At 40.4% G+C, this 27,642-nt stretch overlaps 1 protein-coding gene across 1 annotated transcript in view; it reads right to left on the bottom strand.

Moving 5' to 3' along the window:
- Window positions 1-1,344: 1,344 nt before the first annotated feature.
- The window catches only part of xrcc4 (X-ray repair complementing defective repair in Chinese hamster cells 4), a 375,627-nt gene continuing 349,329 nt past the window's right edge, over window positions 1,345-27,642 (bottom strand). The window contains exon 8 of the mRNA XM_078214828.1: window positions 1,345-4,299. Coding sequence (XP_078070954.1) covers window positions 4,185-4,299 — 115 coding nt within the window. The 3' untranslated portion in view covers window positions 1,345-4,184. The remainder of the gene's footprint in view (window positions 4,300-27,642) is intronic.

A 27,642-nucleotide genomic window follows, 5' to 3' on the forward strand; every position in this document is an offset into this window, starting at 1 on the left:
GTGTACTGTGGATAAATGCGAGGTTACCCATTTTGACTGGAAAAATAAAAGGGCAAATTACATTTTAAATGGGAAACAGATTCAAAAGGCGTCTGTGCAGAGGGATCTGGGTGTCCTTGTGCATGAGTCTCAGAAAGTGGGTATGCAGGCGCAGAATGTTATAAGGAAAGGAAATGGAATCTTAGCATTGATTGCAAAGTCTAGAGTATAAAAGTAGAGAAGCGTTGTTATAATTATATAAGGCATTGGTGAGACCACATGTGGAATCTTGTGTTCAGTTTTGGTCACCACCTTTGAGGAAAGATATGATGGCACTGGAGGCAGTTCAGACGAGGTTCACTAGATTGATTCCAGGTTTGAAGGGGCTGTTGTATGAGGAGCGATTGAGTAGCTTGGGTTAGTACTCGCTGGAGTACAGAAGAATGAGGGGGGATTTGATTGAGATATATAAAATACTCAACGGGATTGGTAAAGTAAATGTTAACCAAATGTTCCCCTTTCTGGAACAGTCTAGGACAAGAGGTCATAGTTGTAGAGTAAGGGGGGGAGGTTTAAGACAGAGGTAAGGAAAAGCTACTTCTCACAGAGGGTTGTGAATTTATGGAACTCAGTGCCCCAGAGTTCAGTGGATGTAAATTGAATCCATCGATTGATGAAAGAGATAGATAAATATTTGATCAAAAGCAGGATAAAAGGCTATGGGGAAAAGGCAGGGAAGTGGAGTTAGGATGAGATGGAGATCAGCCATGATCACATAGAAGGCAGAGCAGGCTCGAAGGGCTAAATTGCCTACTCTCGCTCCTAATTCCTACGTTCCTATGATGGTCATTGATGAAGCAGTTGAAGATGGTTGGACCTACAAAATTGCACTGTGTGGAACTCTTGTAGAGATGCCTCCAACATCATTTTTTGTGCTAAGTATGAGTCCAGCCAGTAGAGAGATTTCCTTCTGATTCCCATTGAATGTAATAAAGTTGAAGTAAATTAGTTTACAGGTTGAATTCTTAGTCAGTTACTAAGCCAGCTGATTGCTAGCCCAGATACGGGAGCTATGATTGACCTTAGTAGCTTAAGACAGCAATTGGAATATCACTCAATGATCCCTCTCCTAGCCATTATCTAGAGACCATCCCCCATAGCAATGCACATTTAAGAGGTTTGAGCAAAGAGAGAATTGAACTCAACTGTGACGCCCTCATAGTTTAACAGTCAGCTCACATACAGCATGAAAACCCAATGATGCTTTTGACCAAGGTACCAGCAAGGAGTCATGTAACATATTCCAGTAAGAAGCCAATACCAAAAAGAGAAACTGGGGAGACAGAAAATTGCCAGAGAGGAATTGAAGGCAAAAATATTCTTTGAACATATCAATTTTTAATTAACTCCATTTTGAAATTACTCAGTAGTGACACAAAAGAAAAATTAGTAGCCCCACACACCATTCAAAGAAAACCATTTACATAAATGTCTCTCCTCAGCCACCCTTGCCCCCTCAATCTGGGTTGCTCAGCCTCCTATAGTTGTCCCCAGCTGGTAAAATCAATGAACAAATTACAATTTTCCATGGCAATGCCACTCAAAAGAGTAGGTACAGAAGTTCATTCACTCGTAGGGGCAGAGTACAAGATATCCATCCCACTGTGCAACATGGAATCATCAAGTGACTTGACGATGAATAACTCAGCATATGCAAATATCATTGAATCCCAGCATCAGTTTGTTCTCAAAAGTTGTTGTGCAGCAATGTCAAAGAAGCACCTTCATTTCTCTGAGTGCTCCTTGCTCCTTGTATCCACCACCCTCTGTTTGTGATTTAAATGCAGAACCTCCATGTTTAAAAAAGAAAAAAAAATACCAAGCATTTTACTCATGGTACAGTATAAAACAAATTCTGATTGTGGCGCATGTTTACAGTAGAGAAACAACATTAAACACAAGCACATCAATAGTAAGGCAAATAAAACACAGAAAGAAAGAATCCCTTGTTGAAATTAAACCAATGAAATCATCTTGAGTGACATATTGTAAATTAAGGGGTTCAGATCATGTCATAGAACATACAGTTCAATGGTGCATGAGGTAATCGGAGCCCACAGTTCAGCAAGGACCTTTCACTCACAGCTATCTACAGACATAATTGAATCAAAAATAATGCCTTGGTTAATTTGATTTGTAGAGATCCACTATCCAAAATGAATAACCTTATTAAAGGAGCGTAGAATACTCTGCTTAAAGAATAGTACTTATCATTGTTCAAATTCAGTGAGTAATTCATGCAACTATAAGAATAAGAGAGATGCCAGTCCCTTCAATCAATCCTCAAGCCAGACTCAGGCTATCCTCTAATTAGTGATCTTTAGTTCTTTGGATGAGAAAAAGGTTTTTTGAGAAGAAACTTCAGTCAGGTCTAAATGATAAAGGTAAGATGTGCAACAACTCTAAGTTACTGCTACTAAGTATCAAAGAGCATCGTGGAGTAGCTACGACCAGAATACTGGCCACCTTAAACCTAATAAAGAATAGTCCTCTTCTAGCTAAAAGCATAGTAAAATTACAATAACTGAAGAGAGTTATATTTCAGAATGGAGGAGACAAAAGCTTTGTTCCTAAATAACAGCATCACTTTGGCCTATTACTTGAATCTCTTTGTTATGTCCTCTTGTCATGTAATGCACATAACGATGTATTTCTGATCAAAATTCTGTCTCTATGAGATTGAAGCAGAGGATGCATTTATATTATACATCAGTTAGGTTGACATGAACACTAAGTTGCTTGGGTAAGCCTGTCCTACAGGTAAATCAATCCCCTGCCAGCAAAACCAAAGATAAAATAAGGATTTGTGAGACTACATTAACCAATACCTATACACCATCTTGAGCACTTTATAGATGATAATTTGAACATACTGTTTTTGAAGTTGGATATATTTGTTAGGAAATACCAAGACATGCTCTTGGTGAGGGGATTCAACAAAGAAACATCATGACTAAACACTGAGACATTGAAATCTACAGCCTAGAAATTACTGTTGGTGATATTAAATAACAAAAGCTTAAACATTTGTAATTAATTTCCACTATTTTAATGTAGACATTGCTATTTATTTTAAATCGTTTAATTTCCCTGCTAAAATACCAGACAAAAAATGTGAAACAAGTATATTTTTGCTCACATCAGCAACAGCCATTTCTACCCTGACATAATTTGTTGATTCTTGACAGTACTGAGAATGGTTTGTTAGGAATTACAGTTACCTAGTGGATACCACAGTTCCTCCAAATGTCAACATTGGGATATTGAAAGTTTGTGGTAACCAGCCACAGGGGCTGCCAGGTCCAGAGCCACTGTTCAAAAGGCCCGCCTCATGCTGTAGGACTTCCTCCCCGTTAAAATAAAAATGGAAAAGATCTTCCAATCCTCGCCCCTCACAGACACCTCAGGCCCCATCCATACCAACTCATTCCCCCATACCAAACTATGCTCTCCAGCCACTTCCCAGCAACCCTCATGCCCACTAGGCCAGGCTGTGGCCCACCACTCATTCCCCCATGCCCATCAACCCAGCATATTGTGTATAATATGAATGAACCCAACAGTGATAATGAGAGGGAATCAGAACATGCCCATCATTTTTAAACAGCTTCCAAGTCATTCCTACTTGGCGAAAATCCAGGGCTTTGTCTCTTATTCAACTTACTTTCATTTACATTTGAGGAACATGCAGTAGCACTGCAACTAACTGCATGAGACAATATGAAGCGAATATTCTAAAAGGTGCAGTTAAAAAAATCATATGGAACCCAGTAGAGAAATTTGAGATGTATGGATTTTCCTGATTGCATAGTTTTCCTCCACACTTCCATATGGAGTACAACAAAAGAGGAAAGCATGTGTCATGTCATTCATGAGGGAAATATTGCAGGAGAACTGAAAGCACAGTGCATAGCATCAATAAGAAACTACATTTTAAAAGAAACCAAGTGATGAAGATTGCCATATTAAACAGATGTTGTAACTGTAACTACACATGTAAATTTACTTATACCATGTGGTTTGTACAATAAAACTTCTTACATGACCAATTGTATTTAATTTGATGATGTTATTATAAGATATATTATGTACTTTGTTTATTTGCTGTTCTCTGTGCATATCATGTTTTAAAGAGAAATGACAGTTTAAATATTGTTGAAGAGATCCTCTGGCTCAACAGTGTTGGGCAAGGTTTCCAGTGATTGTTCCTCTTCAGCTTGATTATGGATTTTTGATGGTGCAGAGCTCACAGGGCATGATCTGCAGAATAACAACAAGCAAATAAATTAAAGGGCAAAACTGAACCATTGTCGTTGGCTGCAAAATAACTGGATCTCTTCAATTGTGAGGATAACATTGACCAGTGTTTGTTACTGAACATTATAATAGCAAGCATTATAAAATATGGCTCAGTAAGGACCCCAAGCTCCCAGACATACTCTCTTCAACTTTCTTCCATCTGGAAAGAGATACAAAAGTCTGAGATCACATACCAACCGACTCAAGAACAGCTTCTTCCCTGCTGCCATCAGACTTTTGAATGGATCTACCTTATATGAAGCTGCTCTTTCTCTACACCCCATCTGTGAGTGTAATACTATATTCTGCACCCTCTCCTTTCCTTCTCCCTATGTACTCTATGAAGAGTATGTTTTGTCTGTATAGCTTGCAAGAAACAGTACTTTTCACTGAATCCTAATGCATGGAAATACTGAAAATAATAAATCAAATCAATTCAATTAAATTTGTAATTGAGTGCATTGAGAATACTTGAACGCAAAAATATTGTTAACATTTTTGGGTAGGGGAGTCTCTATTGGCAATGGTGGGTGAATAGCCTGCTGTTGCACACAAAAATATGGTTACAAATATCACATTGAAAGTCAGACGAGGTAACGATACATGGCGTTTCCAGCAATTCCTGTTTTTATTATGGATTGATGGCTTGCTTTGCCAGCCAAGTAATTGGGAACAAACTCAAATTATTTCAGACTGTCATGCTGGTTAGTCAGTGACTGTGTGTTACCAGGTGCTGAAACTAATACTTCAAGATTTCAAGGCGGTCATTAGTGTCTTTTTTTAGCATTTCATCTATCGACCTCTATTGCAAAAGCCAGATCACCATAGATGACAGCTTGGGGAATTCTATGATCAGATGTGTGTCAAGACCAATGAAAATGTATCTTTTTCATTGTAGCCTCAATTCCAATTGCAATGCAGCTCTTCAGGATATCAACAATGTCTTTAATTTCTATTTGACAAACTGCAATTATTTAACTGAGTAAAGAAAGTGTACCATAGAAATATGATAGTAATGAAAAATAACAGTTTGTATATATAATATATATACACAGCTAGATTTATTAATATGACCTATGATGTATCAATCTGAACATATTTACAGTTCTCTACAGTTTAAACAAACGCCTGCTTATTTTCAAAAATGTAAAAGATTAAGCACATTAATAATGATTGTTGTCCATAATGACAAACAATAGTTTTAATTAGTAAGAGAACCCAATAATGTGCAATTATGAAGTTAAATGTTACAAACATGTTTGTTGAAATGCTATTTGAAAAAAAAAAGGTGATTTCTAACTCCTTAACATGGACTATCATGGAAGATTGGGGAAATGAGTGTCTATTGTAAAATATTGAATACTTAAAAAGGGGCAGAGCTTTGACGCACAGAATGACACAAAAACCTACGTGCAGCTTACTTCCTGTAGAAAATGTTCCTTTAGCTCACATACCAGACTACTAATCACCAATGTTAGAACAATGAAGAACTACACCAGTGGAGACAGCTAGATGATGAGCTACTTGGTCAAAAAGAGACTGAAAAATTCACCTATAAACTTTAAAGTCCTGTGTTCACAATCCAGATGTACCTTTCAGCTTGAGGCTATAGAATTCACTTAGTGTTGTGTACTTTCAAAAGTTCAAAGTTACTTTTTAAAATGGTAAAATTACAAAGACCACTTTGGGCGAACAATCTTAAACTTACTTGTAAGTGACCTTCAGTGTTAGCAACATTCTTGATTTAGACTGTGGTCAAATTCAGAGACAACAGAACAAAATATTTTCCACCACTATGACTTCCAGAAATATACTGCGATATTGTGCTTTGGTATTTGGAAAACATTTAATAATAAAATGATTATAATTCATTCTAAACAGCAGGTATCATTCACCAAGAAGGTAATTACTTTTCTTAAAATTGAAATGTATTTATATGGACTATTCTACCATCATTGTTAATATTTGTTCATTTAAGTTAAAATATAAAACTGAGGGTTGTATGGTAAAGAATTGTACTTCTATTCAGAAAGACTAAATGTGAATCTTAACCTCAACAACCACATATAACTATTACTGGGCTACTAAGTGGAGCATCTGTTTAGTGAAAGGGTTGCTGGGCTCCTAACACAGTGTGAGGCCTGTGCAACTTGGCTACAATTTTATTCCTGCACATCATTAACGGATAACCGCCCCTTTTAACTGCCTTGATTGGCTACATGCCATGAATGAGCAGATAGCTGCTGGCACAGGGAGCCCACCAAGATACCTCAGTCTGATTTTTCCTGCATCCCCCCTTCCCCCCACCAAATCTTACACTGTGATTGGCACAAGGAAACTACAGTAAGAGTTTTAACATCACCAGGTTAAAGTCCAACAGGTTTATTTGGTAGCAAATGCCATTAGCTTTCGGAGCCCTGCTCCTTTGTCAGATGGACACCATTCCAAGGAAACTAGGCATGGAACAATAAATACATGTTAGCGTCATCCACATCCCAGGAACAACAATGATTTGCTTTTTTATATAGAATGGAGACCAAAGGTTTGAGCAAAGAGGTTGATTTTCATCACAGAATGGTATAGCACAGAATTTGGCCCATTTAATGTCATCTGGCTGCAGATGGCATTCCCTAAATGTTTAACTGGAGGAAACTGCATCTTATCTAAGAATGGCTGTCAGATAACATAGATAGTGGAGGGAGTTCATGCCGACGACCTATGTTGGAGGGTCCCAATGCCCATGGCGGGGAGAGGGGGATTGAGAATGGGCATCTTTCAACTGAAGGGCACCCTGATCTCTGTGAACCCAGGCATGCCGGCATGTTTAGACCCCACCTCACATAATGACGATGCAAAACACGACTGCCTTCAAAAGAATGAAGAAGTGTAGAATGGTCTCATTGAAAAATCTGCCCATTTTCTGACTGAACCTGACACTTGGCCACTTTTTTGGAAAATTCCACCAAGTATATCTTAGGTAAAAACTCAGGATGTAGCTTACAGTTGACAATATAGGTTTTAAAGGAGATGAGAGGGGAAAAAGATAAAGACAAAATCTTTCTTCTTGATCATGCAAGTTGGAGAATTGGAGGATAAAAATCACCATAGTCCCAAATGACCAGAGGCTGTTTTGCCCTTTGTGGGCAGAAGTTGACTGGTGGTGAATTAACCTTAGGATCACCACACTTCAGGTGAGGGGCAAGGTTGAGAAGGAAGGTCTTCTTGAATAACCTCAGCTGGTACAGGAACTGACACTGTTGGCGTCATTCCACATCACAAACCAGCCTTCGAGCTAATTGAGCTAACTGACTCCCAGAATTGGAAGGGCAGTAGCCTGATCTCTGACCTTTGATCCTGGTGAGTGAGTCCCCTTCTGGTCGTGAGAGTGGGTGGAATCTGCTCTTAATGGCATGATTCTTTTAGGTGTTTCAAAGAAAGGGTCCACACATCAGTACAAATACTGATTAGAAAATCAAATCCCTTCTTGTAGAATTTGAAGTACAGTGGAACCCCATTGTAACGTGATGGTTGGGGTCCATAAAATGTTATCGCGAATGTTATCGGGGTCGCGCTAAATCACTAAACCGGAAATAGTTTAAAAAAGGGTCCAATGATTCATCGCGTCATATCCGATTTCACGCTAAATCAACGGGGCTCCACTGTATATGACGTTATACAGGCAGTTACAATTATCAGGTTTATAAGATTATTGTGTTTTGGATTGTGGCTTTAAAATTAGGTTAAAATGAATGGGGTCATGTGAATACTCCGAACGCTGTCTGACAGCAAGCCTGGCTAAGTCAAGCAACCTGCTGAGCAACATGTGAAGTTTTCACACCTGGGAACAAAAGGTGAGGGCAGCTGTGCCAAAAATAAATGGACTTGCCGGCTCCAAGCTTTTGGGCAGAAGGGCAAAGAGAAGCAAAGAACAGCAGTAGGTGTAGTCAGCAGAGAGAAGCTGCTACATGTTCTACTGAACGCTATTGAAGCCGGATACGGGAGGGAGACGGTCTCTAGTCGAAGAGACACATTACACAGCCATGTGAGAAAATCAGAAGGTTCATCTTTGCAATGGCCTGGGGTAGGGAAGGGAAGAAAGAATCATTGAAGCACGTTTACTGCTGGTAGCTGATTTGGGAAACTCTCTGAAAACTGAGGGAGCGCCTGCGGACAGTCACTCTAAATGATTACTTGGTCAAACGGGAAATCGTGAACCCACTAGAAGCGGGAAATGACAATGAGCCATTGTTTAAAGTTTATTTATTAGTGTCACAAGTAGGCTTACATTAACACTGCAATGAAGTTGCTGTGAAAATGCCCTGGTCGCCACACTCTGGCGCCTGTTCGGGTACACTGAGGAAGAATTTAGCATGGCCAATGCACCTAATCAGCACGTCTTTTGGACTGTGGGAAGAAACTGGAGCACTCAGAGGAAACCCACGCAGGCATGGGAGAAGGTGCAGACTCTGCACAGACAGTGACCCAAGCCTTGAATCGAACCCAGATCCCTGGCGCTGTGAGGCCTGTTGGACTTTAACCTGGTGTTGTGAGACTTCTTGCTGTGAGGCAGCAGTGCAAACCACTGTGCTACACTGCCACCCTGATTATGAGAACTGCAATTCTGAGGAGAATGCAACATGTGTTAAGTATAAAAGAGAATTGCTCTTTTTGGTAGTTAAAGTATACTTTACCGACAAAAATAATGTTTAGTTGTATGTGTTTTTAGTTGTTTATCACAGTGAAAATCTTAAAATGTGAAATCTTTTCATGTCATCCTTTTCAGCTGTTAAGTGAAAGTTTGAAGGTCCCAGTGGGTACAATATGCCTTATAGCAGCATGCCATCACTAGAAGGGAAATGGGTAATGGTACACCACACGGGGACTTTTCATGGGAAATGGGTAATGGTACACCTGAGAATGACACCATCACTGGCAAAGTTCATGTTTGGCAGACCAGTACTTTATCTATCTTACCCATTTTACTCTCTCAGAAACTAGAGAGTAACTTTTAAAACAGCAAGAGAGTTTGTAAGGCTTATCTTTACATCCTTTTCAGAACAAAGCTGTAACATTTTAAATTCTCCAGTTCTCTGCCATCATCCCATAGTCTGAGAAAAACAGGAAAATAACAGCCAGTGCCTCCATTATTTGTACTCTCACTTCCGTAAATATCCTTGGATGCATCTCATCCAGTCCTGGTCTCTTATCAAATTTAAGTACAGATAGCCTATCCAATACTTACTCCTTATAAATTTTAATCCTTCTAGTATCCGAATTACTTCCTCTTTCACCATGGTCTAGGTAGCATCTTCTTTCTTGGTAAAGACAGATGCAAAGTATTCATTTCAAACCTCAGCTATCCCCCGTCTCCATGAATAAATCTCCTTTGCGGTCTCTAATTGGTCCTATTCTCCTTTTGCCAACCTCTTACTCTTAATATGCCTATGGACAACTTTGGGATTCCCTTTTATGTTGGCTGCTAGTCTCTTTTCATACTCCCTCTTTGCTTCTCTTAGTTGGTCCCCTCTGAACCTTCTATATTCAACCTGGTGCTGGTAAACTTCTTTTTGCTTATTGTACAAAAATGATATTTGGTTTGGAGATCACCAAAGCTCCCTAATAATTTGTATAAACAAAAGGAACCTATTATTTTTATTCCACCATTAATAAGAGTCTTATTTAACACAGTAAAAGCTTCAATAACCCGTTTGGCAGTTAAGCGTAGTATTTTCTGTATACTCAGTTTGCTGGACAGCTGGTTTGTGATGTGGACCGATGCCAATAGTGCGCGACTAATTCTTGTACTGGCGGAGGTTATTCATGAAAGCCCACCTTCTCAACCTTGCTTTGTGCAGGGTAGGGTTTTGGGGGACCTACAGTTTTATTGCTTATTTTCTTTTTTTTTGTCAGGTAACTGGAGGTGTGATGATCCTCAGGTTAAATCACCACCAGTCAGCTCTTTCCAAAAAGGGGAGAGCACCCTATGGTCAACTGGGACAAATCAACTTTACTACCAAAAAATAGTTTATAGTTCTGCAATGTATATTTTAAATTTCCAAGTTATTCTAATGGTTCTGGATTACATTGCTTTACAAATGTCATCACACCTCAACAAGAAAGGACCTTCTGAATGGATCACTGGGTGATGAAGAGTCATGCAGAATTTGAAGTTGTTTGGTTAAGTTACCAGACTGTGTGGAGTTAGCTGGCCTTAACTGAGTCAAGCATGACAACAGACCTGTGCCCTGACAAAAATGAAAGAAAATAAGCCAGCTTCCAAATCCTATTACTACTTTACCCAATCTCCACTCTTGCAATAAAACTGCAGGTCACTTCAAACTCTATCCTGCACCAAGCAAAGCACGCTATCATGTCAGCCTCACAGATTAATATTGGCTCCTGAATTCACAATGCCTGTAATTTAGAACTTCTATCCTTTTGTTTAAACCTCATTGTGGTCTCACCCCACTCTTTCACCATAACCTCCTCCTATTCTATCACCCCTCTTTTCCCACCATCTTGACATCTCCGTTCCTCTGACTCTGGCCTCTTGTGTCCTCCTTCCACCTTGGCAGCTGTACCTAAGCCACTTATGTACTACGTTCTGAAACTCACTCCACCCCCTCCCCAAACCCTCCATTTCCCCTGTCCCCAACCCAAAAGACATAGGAGCAGAATTAGGCCACTCGGCCCATTGAGTCCACCATTCAATCATGGCTGATATTTTTCTCATCCCATTCTCCTGCGTTTTCCCATAACTCCTGACCCTCTTATTAATCAAGAACCTATCTTTCTCTGTCTCAAAGACACTCAATGGCCTCCACAGCCTTCTGCGGCAAAGAGTTCCACAGATTCACCACTCTCTGGCTGAAGAAATTCTTCCTCATCTCTGTTTTAAAGGATTGTCCCTTTAGCCTGAGGTTATGCTCTCTGGTTCTAGTTTTTCCTACTGGTGGAAACATCCTCTCCGCGTCCACTCTATCCAGGCCTCGCAGTATCCTGTAAGTTTCAATAAGATCCCCCCTCATCCTTCTAAACTCCAACGAGTATAGACCCAGAGACCTCAACCGTTCCTCACACGACAAGCTCTTCATTCCAGGAATCATTCTTGTGAACCTCCTCTGGACCCTTTCCAAGGCCAGCACAATCTTTCTTAGATACAGGGCCCAAAACTGCTCACAATACTCCAAATGGGGTCTGACCAGAGCCTTATACAGTCTCAGAAGTACATCCCTGCTCTTGTATTTGAGCCCTCTCGACATGAATGCTAACATTGCATTTGCCTTCCTAACTGCCGACTGAACCTGCACGTTAACCTTAAGAGAATTGTGAACAAAGATGCTCAAGTCCCTTTGTGCTTCTGATTTCCTAAGCATTTTCCCCTTTAGAAAATAGTCTATGCCTCCGTTCCTCCTTCCAAAGTGCATAACCTCACACTTTTCCACATTGTATTCCATCTGCCACTTCTTTGCCCACTCTCCTAACCTGTCCAAGTCCTTCTGCAGCCCCCCTGCTTCCTCAATCCTACCTGTCCCTCTATATATCTTTGTATCATCTGCAAACTTGGCAAAAGTGCCTTCAGTTCCTTCTTCCAAATCGTTAATGTATATTGTGAAAAGTTGTGGTCCGAGCATCGACCCCTGAGGCACACCACTAGTCACTAGCTGCCATCCTGAAAAAGGCCCCTTTATCCCCACTCTCTGCCTTCTGCCAGCCAGCAATCCTCTATCCATACCAGGATCTTACCCTTAACATCATGGGCTCTTAACTTATTTAACAGTCTCTTGTGCGGCATCTTGTCAAAGGCCTTCTGGAAATCTAAATAAATCACGACTACTGGTTCTCCTTATCTAACTTTCTCGTTACCTCCTCAAAGAACAGATTTGTCAGACATGACCTCCTCTTGACGAAGCCGTGCTGACTCAGTAATATTTTATCATGCACTTCCTAGTACTCTGCGATCTCATCTTTAATAATGGACTCTAAAATCTTGAATGACCGAAGTCAGGCTAACTGGCCTATAATTTCCTGTCTGCTCCCGCCATCCGTTCTTAAACAGCAGTGTTACATTAGCTACTTTCCAGTCCTCTGGGACCCTCCGCGCCACCAGTGATTCTTGAAAGATCGCCACCAATGCCTCCACAGTTTCCTCAGCTATCTCTTTTGGAACTCTGGGGTGTAGTCCATCCGGTCCAGGTCATTCATCCACCTTCAGACCTTTCAGTTTCCCCAGAACTTTCTACTTCGTGATGGCCACTGCACTCACCTGTGCCTCCTGACTCTCCTGGAGCTCTAGCATCCCACTGGTGCCTTCCACCATGAAGACTGATGTAAAGTAACTATTCAGTTCCTCTGCCATTTCTTTGTTTCTTATTATTACTTCTCCAGCCTCATTTTCCAGTGGTCCAATGTCTATTTTTGCCTCTCTCTTACCTTTTATATATTGGAAAAAAAACTCTTCTTATCTTCTTTTATATTACTAGCTAGCTTATACTCATATTTTATCTTCTCCCTCCTTAGTGCGTTTTTAGTTGTCCTCTGCTTGCTTTTAAAGGCTTCCCACTAATCCTCGCCACTGTGTATGCTTTTTCCTTTGCTTTTATGCTGTCCTCAACTTCCCTCGTCAGCCATGGATGCCTCGTCCTCCCCTGAGTATGTTTCCTCCTCCGTGGGATGAATTTCTGTTGTGGCTCCCGAATAACCCCCAAAACCTCCTGCCATTGCTGTTCTCTATTCTCTACCTTGTTGTTCTTCAATTTCCCCTCCTTTGGCTTATGGACATTTTCTCAATGCTTTTGTCAAGTGCCAAGGGACATTATTCTAACTTAAAAGTGCTTTTGAAATGCAATTTGTTGTTAATTATAATCATTGTCACCCAATGATGCAATTTGGAAAGTATGTGTAGGGGCGTTAGTTTCGAACAAGATTGTGTGGTCTGCGGTCACATGCAACATGGTCTACCTCACACATCGACCAGAACTTGGATTAACTTTTTTGTGGATTTGTTTGCTACTTTTAAGCTTATATATATATATGGCTAAAGATATGTTAAAATAATGTTTTGTGCCTCATTTTTTCCAGTATGTTCTTATTTTTCTAGATTATCACTATTGTTCCCCATGAGTTCATAATATTTTGTAAATATGAGGAAACAATTGCATGAGGTCTATCATAATTATTATATTGATGATAAAATGATAAAAGGAGCTAGAAGCGGTGCTCTAATAGGCACCTAAACTAGCACTGTGATTTAGGGAACCAAAAGAGAAAATGCTGGAAAATCTCAGCAGGTCTGGCAGCATCTGTATGGAGAGAAAAGAGCTGACGTTTCGAGTCCAGATCACACTTTGTCAAAGCGGTGACTTAAGGTGTACTTGCTGCTTGACTATTCGAAAAATAGCCCAGAACATTACAGTATAGAAACAGGTAATTTAACCCAACGAGTCTTAGCCTATGTTTTTCTCTTCGAGTCACTAGTCCAGCCCCATGTTGCTGCCTTCTCCCTGTAACCTTTCATTCTCTTCTTTACAAGCAAATTTCTAACAACCAAGTTTCTAGTCTTTCCTTGAAAATCCACACTTTAACCGTCCTCTGTGTATAGATTTGTTTCCTCACTTTTAACTCTTATGTTCCCTCTAATTATCATTTTGCACAGTGATGGAAACAATCTTATACTATTTGCACCATTGAACCTTCCATAGTCTTGAAGTTCTATCAGGTTACTTATTAGCCTTCTCAACTATAATCCCTAACCTTTCCATTAAACATAGTTAAAATCGTTATCATTATTATTATGCAAAAAGCTAAAATTCATAGACGTGTATCTGAAAAGTAGATGCAGTGAAGGTGACCTAATTCACTCAACCAGGAAGAACAGAGCATCCTGTTACAGCATCCAACGTTTTCTTAAAAACATTCCAGGGTATTTACCTCCACTAACCCGCCTGAGAGTCCATTTTATGGCCAGGATTTTCCAGCCCGGTTGTGGCTGGCCCCTCCATGGCGAATGTGGCGAGCCAGTCAAGACTCCATTGACTTTGGCAGGAATGGAAGCTCCTGTTGGTAGGCTGGACCAGAATTCCCGACCCATGTTTTGCACGAAGATCTTCCTAAATTGACAAGGAACTACAAAAGGGTCGTGAATGAAGCTCAGTCCATCACGTGAACCAGCCTCCCATCCATTGACCCTGTCTGCACTTCCCGCTGCCTCGGAAAAGCAGCCGGCATAATTAAGGACCCCATGCACCACAGACACACACTCTTCCACCTTCTTCCATTGGGAAAAAGATACAAAAGTCTGAGGACATGTATCAACTGACTCAAGACCAGCTTCTTCCCTGCTGCCATTAGACTTTTAAATTAAATTCATCTTTTTCTACACCCTAGCTATAACTGTGACACTACATTCTGCACCTTCTCCTTCTCTATGAATGGTATGCTTTGTCTGTATAGTGCGCAACAAAGAATACTTTTCACTGTATACTAATATATGTGACAGTAATAAATCAAATCAAGTTTGCCTTATTTGAACAAATACCACCTTGTCCTATTTTATGATTTAATTTTGAGGTACATTTCAATACCCTTGTATTTATTATTTTATGAGTGTGTCTGTGTGTGGGTGGGGGGGGGGGGTGAAGGGGGGTGAGGGTAACATATTAGCATGGATAGAGGATTGGTTAGTTAACAGGAAATGGAAAGCAGGTCTTTTTTGGGTCAGCAAGATGTGACAGGGATCAATGTTGGGGCCTCAACAATTCACAATTTATATCAATAATTTGGATGAAGGGACCAGGTGTAGGTTTGTTAAATTTGCTGATGATACAAAATGAATAAGAGAGTAAGTTGTGAAGGGCACATAAGAAGTCTTAACGGGACACAGATTGATTGGGCACTTGGCAGATGGGAGCATAATGTGGGAAAATGTGAACATTAATTGGAGGGACATTGCAGAACTCTGCAGTACAGAAGGATCTGGGTGTCCGGGTACATTTTTAAAAATTGATTAATGGGATGAGGGCATCGTGGGTTAGGCCAGCATTTATTGCCCATCCCTAATTGTCCTTGAGAAGATGATGGTGAGCTGCCATCATGAACCTCTGCAGTCCATGTGGTATAGATACACCCACAGTGCTGTAAAGGAGGGAGTTCCAGGATTTTGACCCAGCGACTGTGAAGGAATGGCAATATCTTTCATGAAACACAAAGGTGATCATGCAGATGCAGCATGTGATTAGAAAGGCCAATGGAACATTGTCATTTATAGAAAGGATAATGCAACATAAAAGTAGGGACATTTTACTGCAGCTAATCAGGGTATTGGTGAGACCACATCTAGCGTACTGTGTACAATTTGGTCTCCTTATTTAAGAAGATATACAAATGCATTAGAACGAGCTCACAGAAGATTCACTCAATTGATACCCTGGGAGGTGGGGTCATGGAGTTGCCTTATGAGGAAAGATTGGACAAGCTGGGCCTATATCCATTGGAGCTTAGAAGATTGAGGGATGATCTTATTGAAATATATAAGATCCTGAGGAGAGTTCACAGATTGGATGCTGAAAGGGTATTTCCACTTATGGGACAGACTAGAACCAGGCACCACTGTTTAAAAATAAGGGGTTTCCATTTAAGATAGAAATGGGAAGATAATTTTTCCTCAGAGGTTTATGCATATTGGGAACTCCTTCCATGGAGAGTGGAGGAGACAAGAATATTTTTAAGGTAGATGTAAATAGATTATTGACTAAGAAGGAAATCAAAGGTTATTGGGGGTGGCGAAACGTGGAGTTAAGGCCACAATCAGATCAGCCTTGACCTCATTGAACAGTAGAAGAGCAGACTCAAGGGGCCTAATGGATTACTCCTGTTCCTAATTCGTATGAAGATCCATATCATCCATCCTCTTTCGTGGTTTCTCTCAACGTCAGTAAAATGAAGGAGGTACTCATCGACTTCAGGAAGTGTAGTGGAGAAAATGCCCCTCTCTACATCAGCGGTGATGAAATGGAAATGGTCGACAGCCTCAAATTTCTAGGTGTCCAGATCACCAACAACCTGTACTTGTCTCTCCACGCTGATGCTATAGTTAAGAAAGCCCACCAATGCCTTTACTTTCTCAGGAGGCTAAGAAAATTCAGCATGTCCACCACAGCTCTCACCAACTTTTACAGATGCATCATAGAAAGCATCTTTTCCAGATGTATCACAGCTTGGTATGGCTCCTGCTCTGATCAAGACTGCAGGAAACTACAAAGGGTTATGGTCCATCACGCAAACCAGCCTCCCATCCATTGACTCTGCCTACACTTCCCCCTACCTCGGAAAAGCAGCCAGCATAATCAAGAACCCCACGCACTCTGGACATTCTCTCTTCCACCTTCTTCTGTCGGGTAAAAGGTAAAAAAGTCTGAAAACACGCACCAACCAACTCAAGAACAGCTCCTTCCCTGCTGCCATCAGTCTTTTGAATAGACCTACTAAGCTGATCTTTGTCTACACCGTGTCTGCAATACCATATTCTGCACCCTCTCCTTTTCTTCTACTCTATGTACTCAATGATCAGTATGTTTAGTCTGTATAGCGTGCAAGAAACAATTTTTCCCAATACATGTGTCAATAAAAAATCAAATTTCTTTGTAATCTTACCCTGAAATTTTACCAGTTTCCCCACTATCTCTTAAATTAACCAAATATTCCAGCTTATTCTTACTTTTCACTCAGTTAAACGTGTTGTGGATATAATGAGAGCAGAAATAATGTAGCTAAGCAATCAGTAAGGGGAAAATACGAATCTGGTTGTGTTAGCAAGTGAGGAGTAAGAAAAATGTAAATATATCAGCAATTCTTACCCTGTATCTCACACCTATTTCTGATCCAAAGAGTAACGGCCCTCTCTGCGCTTTTTTTACTAACTTTCTACCACTTCTCCAAATGCATTGACTTGTTGTTGAGTATGGTTCTACGCACAGCAGTTTTCCTCTGATACCATGCTCCAGTGGCAAATCTATAAATGGGAGTCTATATAAGTACTGTATTGAACATCAAGATGGGAGTGGGGTGAAAAAAAAATACTCCACAAACAAGGTGCCTTATTTCACACATCTGCACTTCCAGCAAGGATTATTATATTTAATTAGGCACAGGAATCCTGGCCTGATTTCTCCTCCTGCACAGGCACACTGAAGATAATTGTAGCAACCTTAAAACTATACTGCTGTTCTGGGTGATATCAACTAACTCGGCATAGATTTCACACAACACCAGATCAAAGATGGACCTTGCTGGTCAGCACGGTTCAGCTACCACTTGTTAACTATGTTAGTACTGGGGGACCCCGGGGAATTTGCATAAACAGAACTTCCACTATGATGGCAAGAAGAAACTAATTCCAGTTACAAACTTCCAGCTCGATTTGATGATGACATTTGATAAACTCCGAATCACACAAGTGCTGAATATTGCTAGAAATGCAGGAAGAATGGGAATCATTGAGACAGTTCAGCCGATTATCATGTTAGTAATCTGAGTGCGATACAGTTTATATCAGAAGAAGTTTATATCAGATCTTTCACTGGGTTAAAATCCTGGAACTGTCTTCGTAGCAGTGTAATTACACCATATGGGCTGCAGTGGATCAAGATGGTGGTCATTAAACGCAATTAGGAATTGGCAACAAATGCTGGCTTAGCCCAGCGATGCCGTTAAACAGTGATATCCTGTTAAAGAATACATTTTCAAAAATTGTAGCCGCATTTGGCAGTGAAAATATATTTCTTGCTGTTGGACTCTATTTAGTCCAAATGTTTTGAGAAGAGATTTGAGAAGAGCCAGCGGCAATCCCGTTGGAATTAAATCCCAATCAGGCAGCCTGCTGCCTACCAGTGGAGTTCCCAGAGCCTGTGATATCATTGGCTATCCCACCTCTCAGAACTGTCTGCCACTCAGCAGCTGGCTGCTCTTCAGTCCACCCCAGGAGAAATATCCACGGCCTGTACTGCAGAAAGCCCCAATAGAAGGATCGTGGCAGTGTGGCTGGGTTGCCATGGCCTGTGAGGAAGACCCTGTTAAGTGGTGGGTGGGATGCTTCCTGCAGGGACAGCCTTTGTCACCGGTGGTTTCCTCTGTTGGATGTCTGAACAGGAGGGTCTTCCCCCGCCCCCCCCTCGCCACTATGCCGCAGGTGTGCCTTTCCCCTGCCGTTGATTGAATACCAGCAGCAGTAGGTTGAGGCCCTTAAGTTGCCACTAAGAGCTGCAATTGGTCCCTGGGCAGGAAGGCTTATTGATTGTTACTGCCCTGGACTTTTTGAGGGCAGGTGGGAAGGTGAAGGGCTCTCCACCCATACGCCGGAACTTGACCAGCTTTCCCGCCATGGAATCAGAGCAGGCGAGGGTCCGACAACGGGAATCTCCGTTCACCTCGGGCGGGAATTTCCGGTCTCGCTCGAGCGACACCGTAAATCCTGCCCATAGACTTCTCACTCAATTATACAGCAACACAACCCAACTTCCTGACCACTCCTGGGAAGTGATGGGATGGGGCACATTAAATTCTGCCTGTAGTATTCAAATCTGGGCACCACAATTTAGGAATGAATGCCAAGGCCTTGGAGAGGGAAGAGAAGAGATTTATTAGAATGGTCTCAATTATGCAGAAAGAGCGGGGAAGCCAAAGTGATGCCTTTTTTTAAGTTAAGAAGAATAGAGAGAGAGCATCTCCATCTTTGGGTGCCCTCTCCCTCACTTACCTAAAAAGGCAGTGTGCTGATTCTTTAATGTTGCAGCAGCTCCAATTGTTCCTCCAGTTTTGAGAACAACCTGCCACCCTCAACTGGCAGGTTGTTCTCAAAACCTGCTCTCTGGTCATTAATTGACCAATGTGAAATCATAGAACCCCTACAGTGCAGAAGGAGGCCATTTGGCCCATCAAGTCTGCACTGATTTTCCGACAGAGCATCTGACCCAGGCCCTATCTCCATAACCCAACACATTTACCCTGCTAATCCCCCTAACCTACACATTTTGGGACACTAAGGGACAATTCAGCATGGCTAATCCAACTAACCTGCACATACTGGACTATGGGATGATACCAGAGCACCCGAAGAAAACCCACGCAGACACAGGGAGAACGTGCAAACTCCACACAGATAGTCATCCCAGGCTGGAATTGAACCCGGATCCCTGGCGCTGTGAGGCAGCAGTGCTAACCACTGTGTCGCCAATCACAGCCAGGTGATGGTTACCCACATTTGACTACAAAGGTGGTGTTCCGAAGCCGGGTGGTAAAAATCTTGTTTAGTATTTACATCACAGACACAGGCCATTCAGCCTAACAGGTTCACATTGGTGTTTATGCTCCCCATAAACCTCCCCCCATCCCTCTTCAACTAACCCCATCAACATATCCTGTTATTTCTTTCTCCCTCATGTTTAACTAGCTTCCACTTAAATTACTCCTTGTGGTAGCCCATATTACACTCTCTGGGTAAAAATGTTTGTCCTGAATTCCCTAATGGATTTATCTGTGGCTATCTTATATTTATGACCTGTGGTTCTGGTCTCTCTTGCAAGTGGGAACAGCTGCTCTATGTTGACCCAATCAAACCTTTTTAAAGAGCTCTTTCAGGGCACTCCTCAGTCTTGTTTATCAACGTAACAATTTTTTATGGTCTGGCAGAAAGGGTAGCAAAAGCAGATTCAATAGTAACTTCTAAAAGAAAATTGGATAAATATTTGAAGGGAACAAAATCATGACATTATTACTTGAATGGGTGTAAACTGAGAGGTGGATACTCAACAAGATCTTGGAGTCCTCGAGCATCAGTCGCTGAAAGTAAGTGTGCAGGTACAGCAGGCAGTAAAGAAGACAAATGGAATGTTGACCCTCATAGCAAGAGGATTTGAGTATAGGAATAGCAATGTTTTGTTGCAATTGTATAGGGTGTTGGTGAGGCCACACCTGGAGTATTGTGCGCAGTTTTGGTGTCCTTATCTGAGGAAGGATGTCCTTGCTGTAGTGGGAGTACAGCGAAGGTTGACCAGGCTGACTCCTGGGATGGGCAGGTCTGTCATATGAGGAGAGACCAAGTCAGTTAGGGTTATATTCACTGGAGTTTAGAAGAGTGAGAGGGGATCTCATAGAAACATATAATATTCTAACAGGGTTAGACAGGGTAGATTCAGAAAGAATGGTGGGGGAGTCCAGAACTACGGGACATAGTTTGAGGATAAGGGGTAAACCTTTTAGAACTGAAGTGAGGAGAAATTTCTTCACCCAGAGGGTGGTGAATGTGTGGAATTCACTACCAAAGAATGTAGTTGAGGCCAAAACGTTGTTTGATTTCGAGAAGAAATTAGATATAGCTCTTGGGGCTGAAGGGATTGAGGGATATGGGAGGAAGGGGGATCAGGGTATTGAATTTGATGATCAGCCATGGTCAAGATGAATGGCAGAGCAGGCTTGAAGGGCCGAATGGCCTACTCCTGCTTCTAGTTTCTATGACATTACAAGGAAACAGAAGGGAATGGTACCAATTGGATAGGTCTTTCAAAGAGTCAGCAGAGGTATGATAGGCCAAATGGCTTCCTATGCTTTGTTATTATTCCATAATTCTCAACAGAATCAATTTGATAAAACAATTGTGTCCTTACAGCAAGTTGCTTCACTGCTCTGCAATTTATTGTGTGAAATATTCCAAAGTGAGCACTCTCTCGGCATTCAATGAAATGATTAAATGATATTTTTTTAATTGGTAGACTTTTCCATCTTATGACATGGTCTTAATATGTTATAAATATGCTTTTGTTCAGCAATGTATAGGCCCCACAATGTAGACATTTCACCATTTTCAGATGTTCTATGAATTAACAGAGTGAACTTTTGTTGCATCCATTCTTTAATCTAGATTTACTCCCAATTTAAATCTTTCATGTGAACTGGAAAACATTGGTCTGTGTAAGAACACAAAGGAAGGGGCAGAGCCATACATCTGCAACAACAGCTCTTTATGAGCAAACTGCAGATGTCAATCATAGTAAGCAAACCATTGTACACATGTGAACCAGATGCTCCTTCTGTAAAATAACCCAGGGTGTTACACAGATGAATCATTGAGAAGTTAATTATCCATCAGTCCTAGCTATTAGTCTGGGCATTTTTTTTTCAATTCCATCTGTTGCAATCCAGTCCAAACTATATGGAAACAGAAACATTACAACTGAAAACTTTACAAGCACAAAAGCTCTTTTGAGGTTCTGTGTTTAACATTTTTGAAAGAACAAATTTCAATTGTTCTCCAGATTGCAGCCTAGAGTCCCAACAGTCAACAGGTTTGCATTTAGATGCTGTGTTTATTTCTCATGTCCATTTATGAATAATGCTATTAACTGCTGCCACGCAGTGATTGAAGATCACTGCTGCAGTGACATTTAACAAATCAAAAATGGCAAGTATATGTGCAAGCTAATACATACTTGATAGCAAACATCAATTCTGCTAACTTTTTGTATTTGTGTAAAGCTTTCTTGGGATGTTTTTGAAGTAATGCACTGCGTGAAACTGGCCTGCTTGTTTGACCCGACGTGCACTCTCCCTTCCTAACTTTGGCTTCCAGCCGAGTCTAAAAATCTGGGTTCATTTAGGAATTGGTGGGAACAACAGATGAGGGGACACTGATTCATTCATACTGTAAACAAGCATTCAGTCATACAACAGAAAGGACAAAAGTTATATTTGCCCATCACACTTTCCCTTAGGGTTGTGATGGAAATATTACCTGGTGCTGATGATTCACGATCTAGTGCACTGTTATTTTCGGGCCATTCGTAAAGTTAATTGTCTCATTGTACCCCTCCCCCACATCATGGAGATGTGAGGGGAGGAGCTGTTTCTTAAATTTTCCTGTGGTTTTCATTTACTGAGAAATTTTTTACCTGAGGTTAAAACTCTGCTATGATTTAACTTCAAGTAGACAAATTTCATGTCATATTCCGCTTTTTCACGTGTGCATAGAGAAAACGTATTTCCTTCCAGACAGCAGCAGGACCTCCACTGTTGTTCTCAGAATACAACAGAAGTTTTTAATTTTTTAAATCTCAAGATCCAGGTGTTGAGACCTGTAGTGCAGGTCAGGGTTGGGAAGAGTTGGAGCAAATATGAGATGAATCATGAAATGATGGCTAAATGTATATGAACTGTTAAACAGGGTATTAAAGCTGTTTATGCTTTCTAAACTTCAGTAACAGCTTTAGATACCGGTGCTGAAATATGACAATGTTGTAGATACAAGTTCACAACACGATGAATGGAAGATTCTCAGAGATCTGAGTGAAGTGGCACTGAATGACTCGGAGTGCTTTATGATTGTAGTTTAAGATTCATGTTCCACTGCTCCTAAATCATGCTTGTATCTTTCGATTTTAAGTCACTTTGCAGAGACATCAGCTTCACGGGGTCACAACATCAAGGTAAGAGGTTCATTGGTTAGAACAGGGATGAGGAATTTCTTCACTCAAAGCGTTGTGAATCACTGGAATACTCTACCTTAGAAGACGGCAGATGCTCCATGATTAAATAAGGCTGGGATAGATTTTTAGTCTCTCAAGTAATCAAGGGAAGCGTTCGGGAAAGCAGAGTTGAAGTTGGATTAGCCATGATCGTATTGAATGAGTCTATTCCTGATCCTGTTTCTTACGTTCTTGGTATGTTAAGCACCTGTGTTAAAAATGAGGATGAGGAAATGAGTTATAGTGTTGGCTTTCAATTGGAAAAATTGCTAGACAATTCACAACATCTTTCCAACTGGAAACATAAGAATAGATAGGTGTGGCAGAGTTGTTCATTTACATTTAGCCACCACTTCTTGATTGACTTCATATTTCCCACACCCTAGAGCCATCATATCCTGATACATGTTTACCTTTGGCATCTTAATTGTTTTAAATCCAAATTCTATGCCCTTTCCCTATATCCTTTCACACTCTTATTTTACAAATATTGCTCTGATAAATACCTCATCTGTGATCTACACAGGGAAGATGATCAAAATCCATAGCTTACTTGCTTACTTTACTGGGAATACTGTTCGAACAATTCACAAATACAACAGACAATATCTGATGGCGGTGTAGTAGTTTTTTCTATGAACAGAATGAGGGTGTAAGTCATAATGGACTGCAAGTTATAAATTGAACGTACTGAGGTTTTGGTTAGCCATTATATAATCTGGATCATTGGCAAAAATGGAACAAATGGATCTATCCAATAACACAATCTGCTTATTATTCTGTTTGTAGACCTCACCAATTTTTGCTGCGTAAAGTAATCCTTGACATCTACATAGTAATGGTTTAATGAATAACATATAGCCAACAGGATCTGGATGAAGACCAATCCTGCTCATAGTAGAACAAGCAGTCTTCCTAGCGAGTGCTAGAGGCCCTCTCTATAACATTTTTCATATTGTCAGGACTCCCTTTGAAGTACCAAAATGATAGTTCTCCCTTTCCAGCCACTGATGGCATCCTACTCTTTATGACACTGCTTTTAAACAGCAGGCTTTATCCCTACTTTTGCTGAAATATGTTTAGTGCATGCCCGCTGGAAGATCATTATTAATAAAAATTGTAATTAATTTTCACAGCATTGACAATAAAAAGAACATTGCTGAAAAGCTAACTACACTAAAATAGGGTGCTTAAAAATGACAGTTTAAATAATTTAAAAACACTGAAGATTTATTGTTGTCTTTTTATCACACTGTTTACTTGCCCCCATTTTCTGAAAACATTGACTCCTGCTGGGGCTTGGTTCATCTGGTGCTGGCCACCCTCTGATACTCATTCATGTGGCAAGTCTTCAAATGTGAGCCCAGACAGTAACTGTCATCAGGTTTTTTGACAGGCAACCCACAAAAGGTGACCCTGATCCTTTCATCACTAATGTCCATCCATTCAAACTTTGCAGCAAGGCTAACTGGTTTGTGATCAGGAGTGCAGAATTTGACTGAATCTTCCATTTTCAAATTGTGAACAATGAGGCCAACTCTGCCACCTCAACTCCTGTCCAGGCTGGCTGGGTAGAGACTGGGTGGGTATAGAATCTTGTAATTTTTTTTGATAACCCAGAGTACATAGCGTGCTGTACCTATCAACCAAGCAATGAGGCACTGAAATGAAGATTAAACAAATTCCCAGAAGAAGCAGTCTCTCTATGAGATGATATTTCCAAAAAGAATCTGGACTCCTTGGTGCTCTTACATGGCCTGGGAGCTCTGAGGCCAACTGTCACGCCCTAACAGTAGTCCCTGCACCTGGCGACATTAGTCTTGGCTCAGCACTAATACTCTCACCTCGAGGTCAGAAGGTTGTGGGTTCAAATTTCACTCCAGAGACTAGAATGCATAATTGACACTGACACTCCAATGCAGTACTGAGGTAGTGCTACCTTCTCTTGGATGCCATCTTTCAGATCAGATGTTATCCAAGGCTTTGTCTGCCCTCTCAGGTGGACCCAAAAGATCCTATGACACTATTCAAGAAGAACAGCAGGATAAATGTACGCCTTTGAAAAAATATTCTTTTGTCTCTCCTATTTCAATGTTTATTGTAACAGATTTTCAAAACATTTCAAATGTATCAAAATAGTTAATGGAACTGATTTAATTGTTGAATGTGGCTGTAGTCCACTCAGCATTAAATTAATAAACTGGGAACTTTTCAATTTCCTTTATGTAGAAAGGGTGGAAAGCACATCCATCTCCAGATGCACAGAAATACGGATCCGCACAAAGCATTCCCACATACTGGAAACTATTCAATCTTTAAATTATACTGGCAAAGAAATACCTTGAAGACATTTCAGCATTTCATTTCTGTTGCACTAAATAATCTGGGTAACTAGACAGAACACTTCACTGACCTCTTTTTTAGGTCAAACCAAGTAAACAAACTCAAATTAAATCAGGAGGAAAGGATAAGCTGCAACTTGGCATCATATTGCAAAGGGACACAATCTTGATGAAAGAGTGTTTGGCAAACCTTTTCTTTTTGAAATAAGTCATATTGAAACACATCACTGTGTCTAGTGAATGTGACATGAAAATGATGTGAACTCCAATCCTTCTTAGTTTCAGAGAATAATTGCCAAATGCTTTTTTTCTTAAAACAAAATTAATTTCAGAATTTAACTGCTGGTATTAAAAAATCCAGACATTAAATCTCCTTTTAATAAGGCTCAAATTCAACCCAATAATAAACTGCAATTTTGAAATGCTAAAACAAATACATTTCAGATGGGCAGTGCATTTTCCTCGTCTGCTCACAAATTTATTTTATTGTACAAAAACAAAGGACTTTCAATCGCAAAGTAGTAGACAAAGAAGACCTTAAATAATCTACTCTTCTGAAACCCATTCTCTCACAAGCTTATTTGTTCTAGTGTTCATATTGAAATATGAATTGAGAGGGAACTGCAGAGCTCTTAACTCATTCCGGCCCTGATCTTAAATTAATGCAGGGTCAGGCCGGCAGGAACGTTTGCAGCAAACATCTGCCTCTTTTGATGTCCAGTTAACTGACTTGGGAGTCAAAAGGTCAATGTAAACCTAACAGTATATTTAGACATCTTTACCCTGAAAAGTTTACAATTACTTTGATCTGTTTATTACTCTATCATTATTTTCAGCTGTTTCATACCGAGGAGAATAAAGATGCTTTGATTAGTTGATCTTTGAGCTCAAAAATATACTTTTTAGTTACCTCATTGGGCTGAAAGGGGTTAAACTGTCAGTTAGACAATTTATTTTGAGAAAAGAACACCAAGACATAGAATCAAATCTTTTTATACCAAGTGTGTGGTCTGCGGAACTGTGGAATAACATCCATGCAATAGCAACTCAGTTGGATCTATTTATTATTAGTAATGCCTGTGTAAGAGTCTGGCACTTCCAGTGCAAGAGAACTGATCACTGACACATTGGACCCACAGACTATAAACCACAATATCTGCTCAGCACACTCTCCTTCTATACTGATCACCATTACTTTCAGGCCACAGACTTTATACATTTCTTATGCGTACCCATCTATACCATTAGCCATATTATCAAGCATGACAACCACTTGTTTCTGGGTCTAGATCATTTCATAGTGAAGCTGCAATGATCCAGTCTCAAATAGTCAGCCCCACAAACAAGTCGTCATGTCCTACACAATCAGCAGTACCTGAGTAACACTTTTCATGGAATTGAAAAGTCTAACAATGACCAAGAAACCATGCTGACCATTGTAAAAACTCCCCAGTGGCATTTCCCCAAATGCCACTGGGGAATAAAAATGAGCTCAGAGTCCACATGTAAACACTTCACAATTTGTGTGCCAATTTACAAAAACAGATTGCAATGATATCAAATTGCTTCCTATGCTATGTTGACCAAATTTAAGCAGTTTTCCCACTCTGGTTCTGAAAAGATTCTAAGAACATAAATGTCAAGGGCCATCAAAACTCATCCTGCCAGCAAATCCATCTCTTCCATTCTACCACTGAGCTGCATTTTAACACCATAATGTCTTTTCCGATAAAGCCTGGCAAATTAATCGCAACATTTGTCATCCTTTGAATGATCAGGCAGTGGCATTGTCACTGGACTAGTAATCTAGAGACCCAGGGCAAAGGTCTGGGGATCTGGGTTCAAATCCCATGATGGTAGATGGTGAAATTGAATTCAATTTTTAAAAATCTGGAATTAAAAAGTCTAACAATGACCAAGAAACCATGTTGACCATTGTAAAAACTCACCTGATTCACTAATGTTCTCCAGGGAAGGAAATCTGTTGTCCTTACCCGGTCTGGCCTACATGTGACTCTAGATCCACAACAATGTGGTTGACACTCAAAATACCTTCTGAAATGAAGGGCAAGTAGGGATGGGCAATAAATGCTGGCCCAGCCAGCGATGCCCATGTCCCATGAATGAATGAAAATAAAGTTCTTCCCATTACTCATCTTAAATTTATTACAATGAATTAAATTATTAAAAGAGAGTCTTTTGATTCTAATCCCCTGCATTATTTTCAAGTAATATTCAGGGCTTATCTTGTCAATTAATACCGTAACATTTTATATACCTTAAACCACACTCCCTTCTCTCTGGACTGCACAGCTTCTGTTTTATTATACTTTCTGCATTGCAGACCCCGTTTATATTAAAGACTGACTGCCATTTTCAACACCCATTTAATAATTCTAAGTTTTTGTGGCATGGTGACTAAAATAGAACAAAGTGATCATGATCTGACA

This window comes from Mustelus asterias, chromosome 6, assembly GCF_964213995.1.
Source record: "Mustelus asterias chromosome 6, sMusAst1.hap1.1, whole genome shotgun sequence".
NCBI classification, from domain to species: domain Eukaryota; kingdom Metazoa; phylum Chordata; class Chondrichthyes; order Carcharhiniformes; family Triakidae; genus Mustelus; species Mustelus asterias.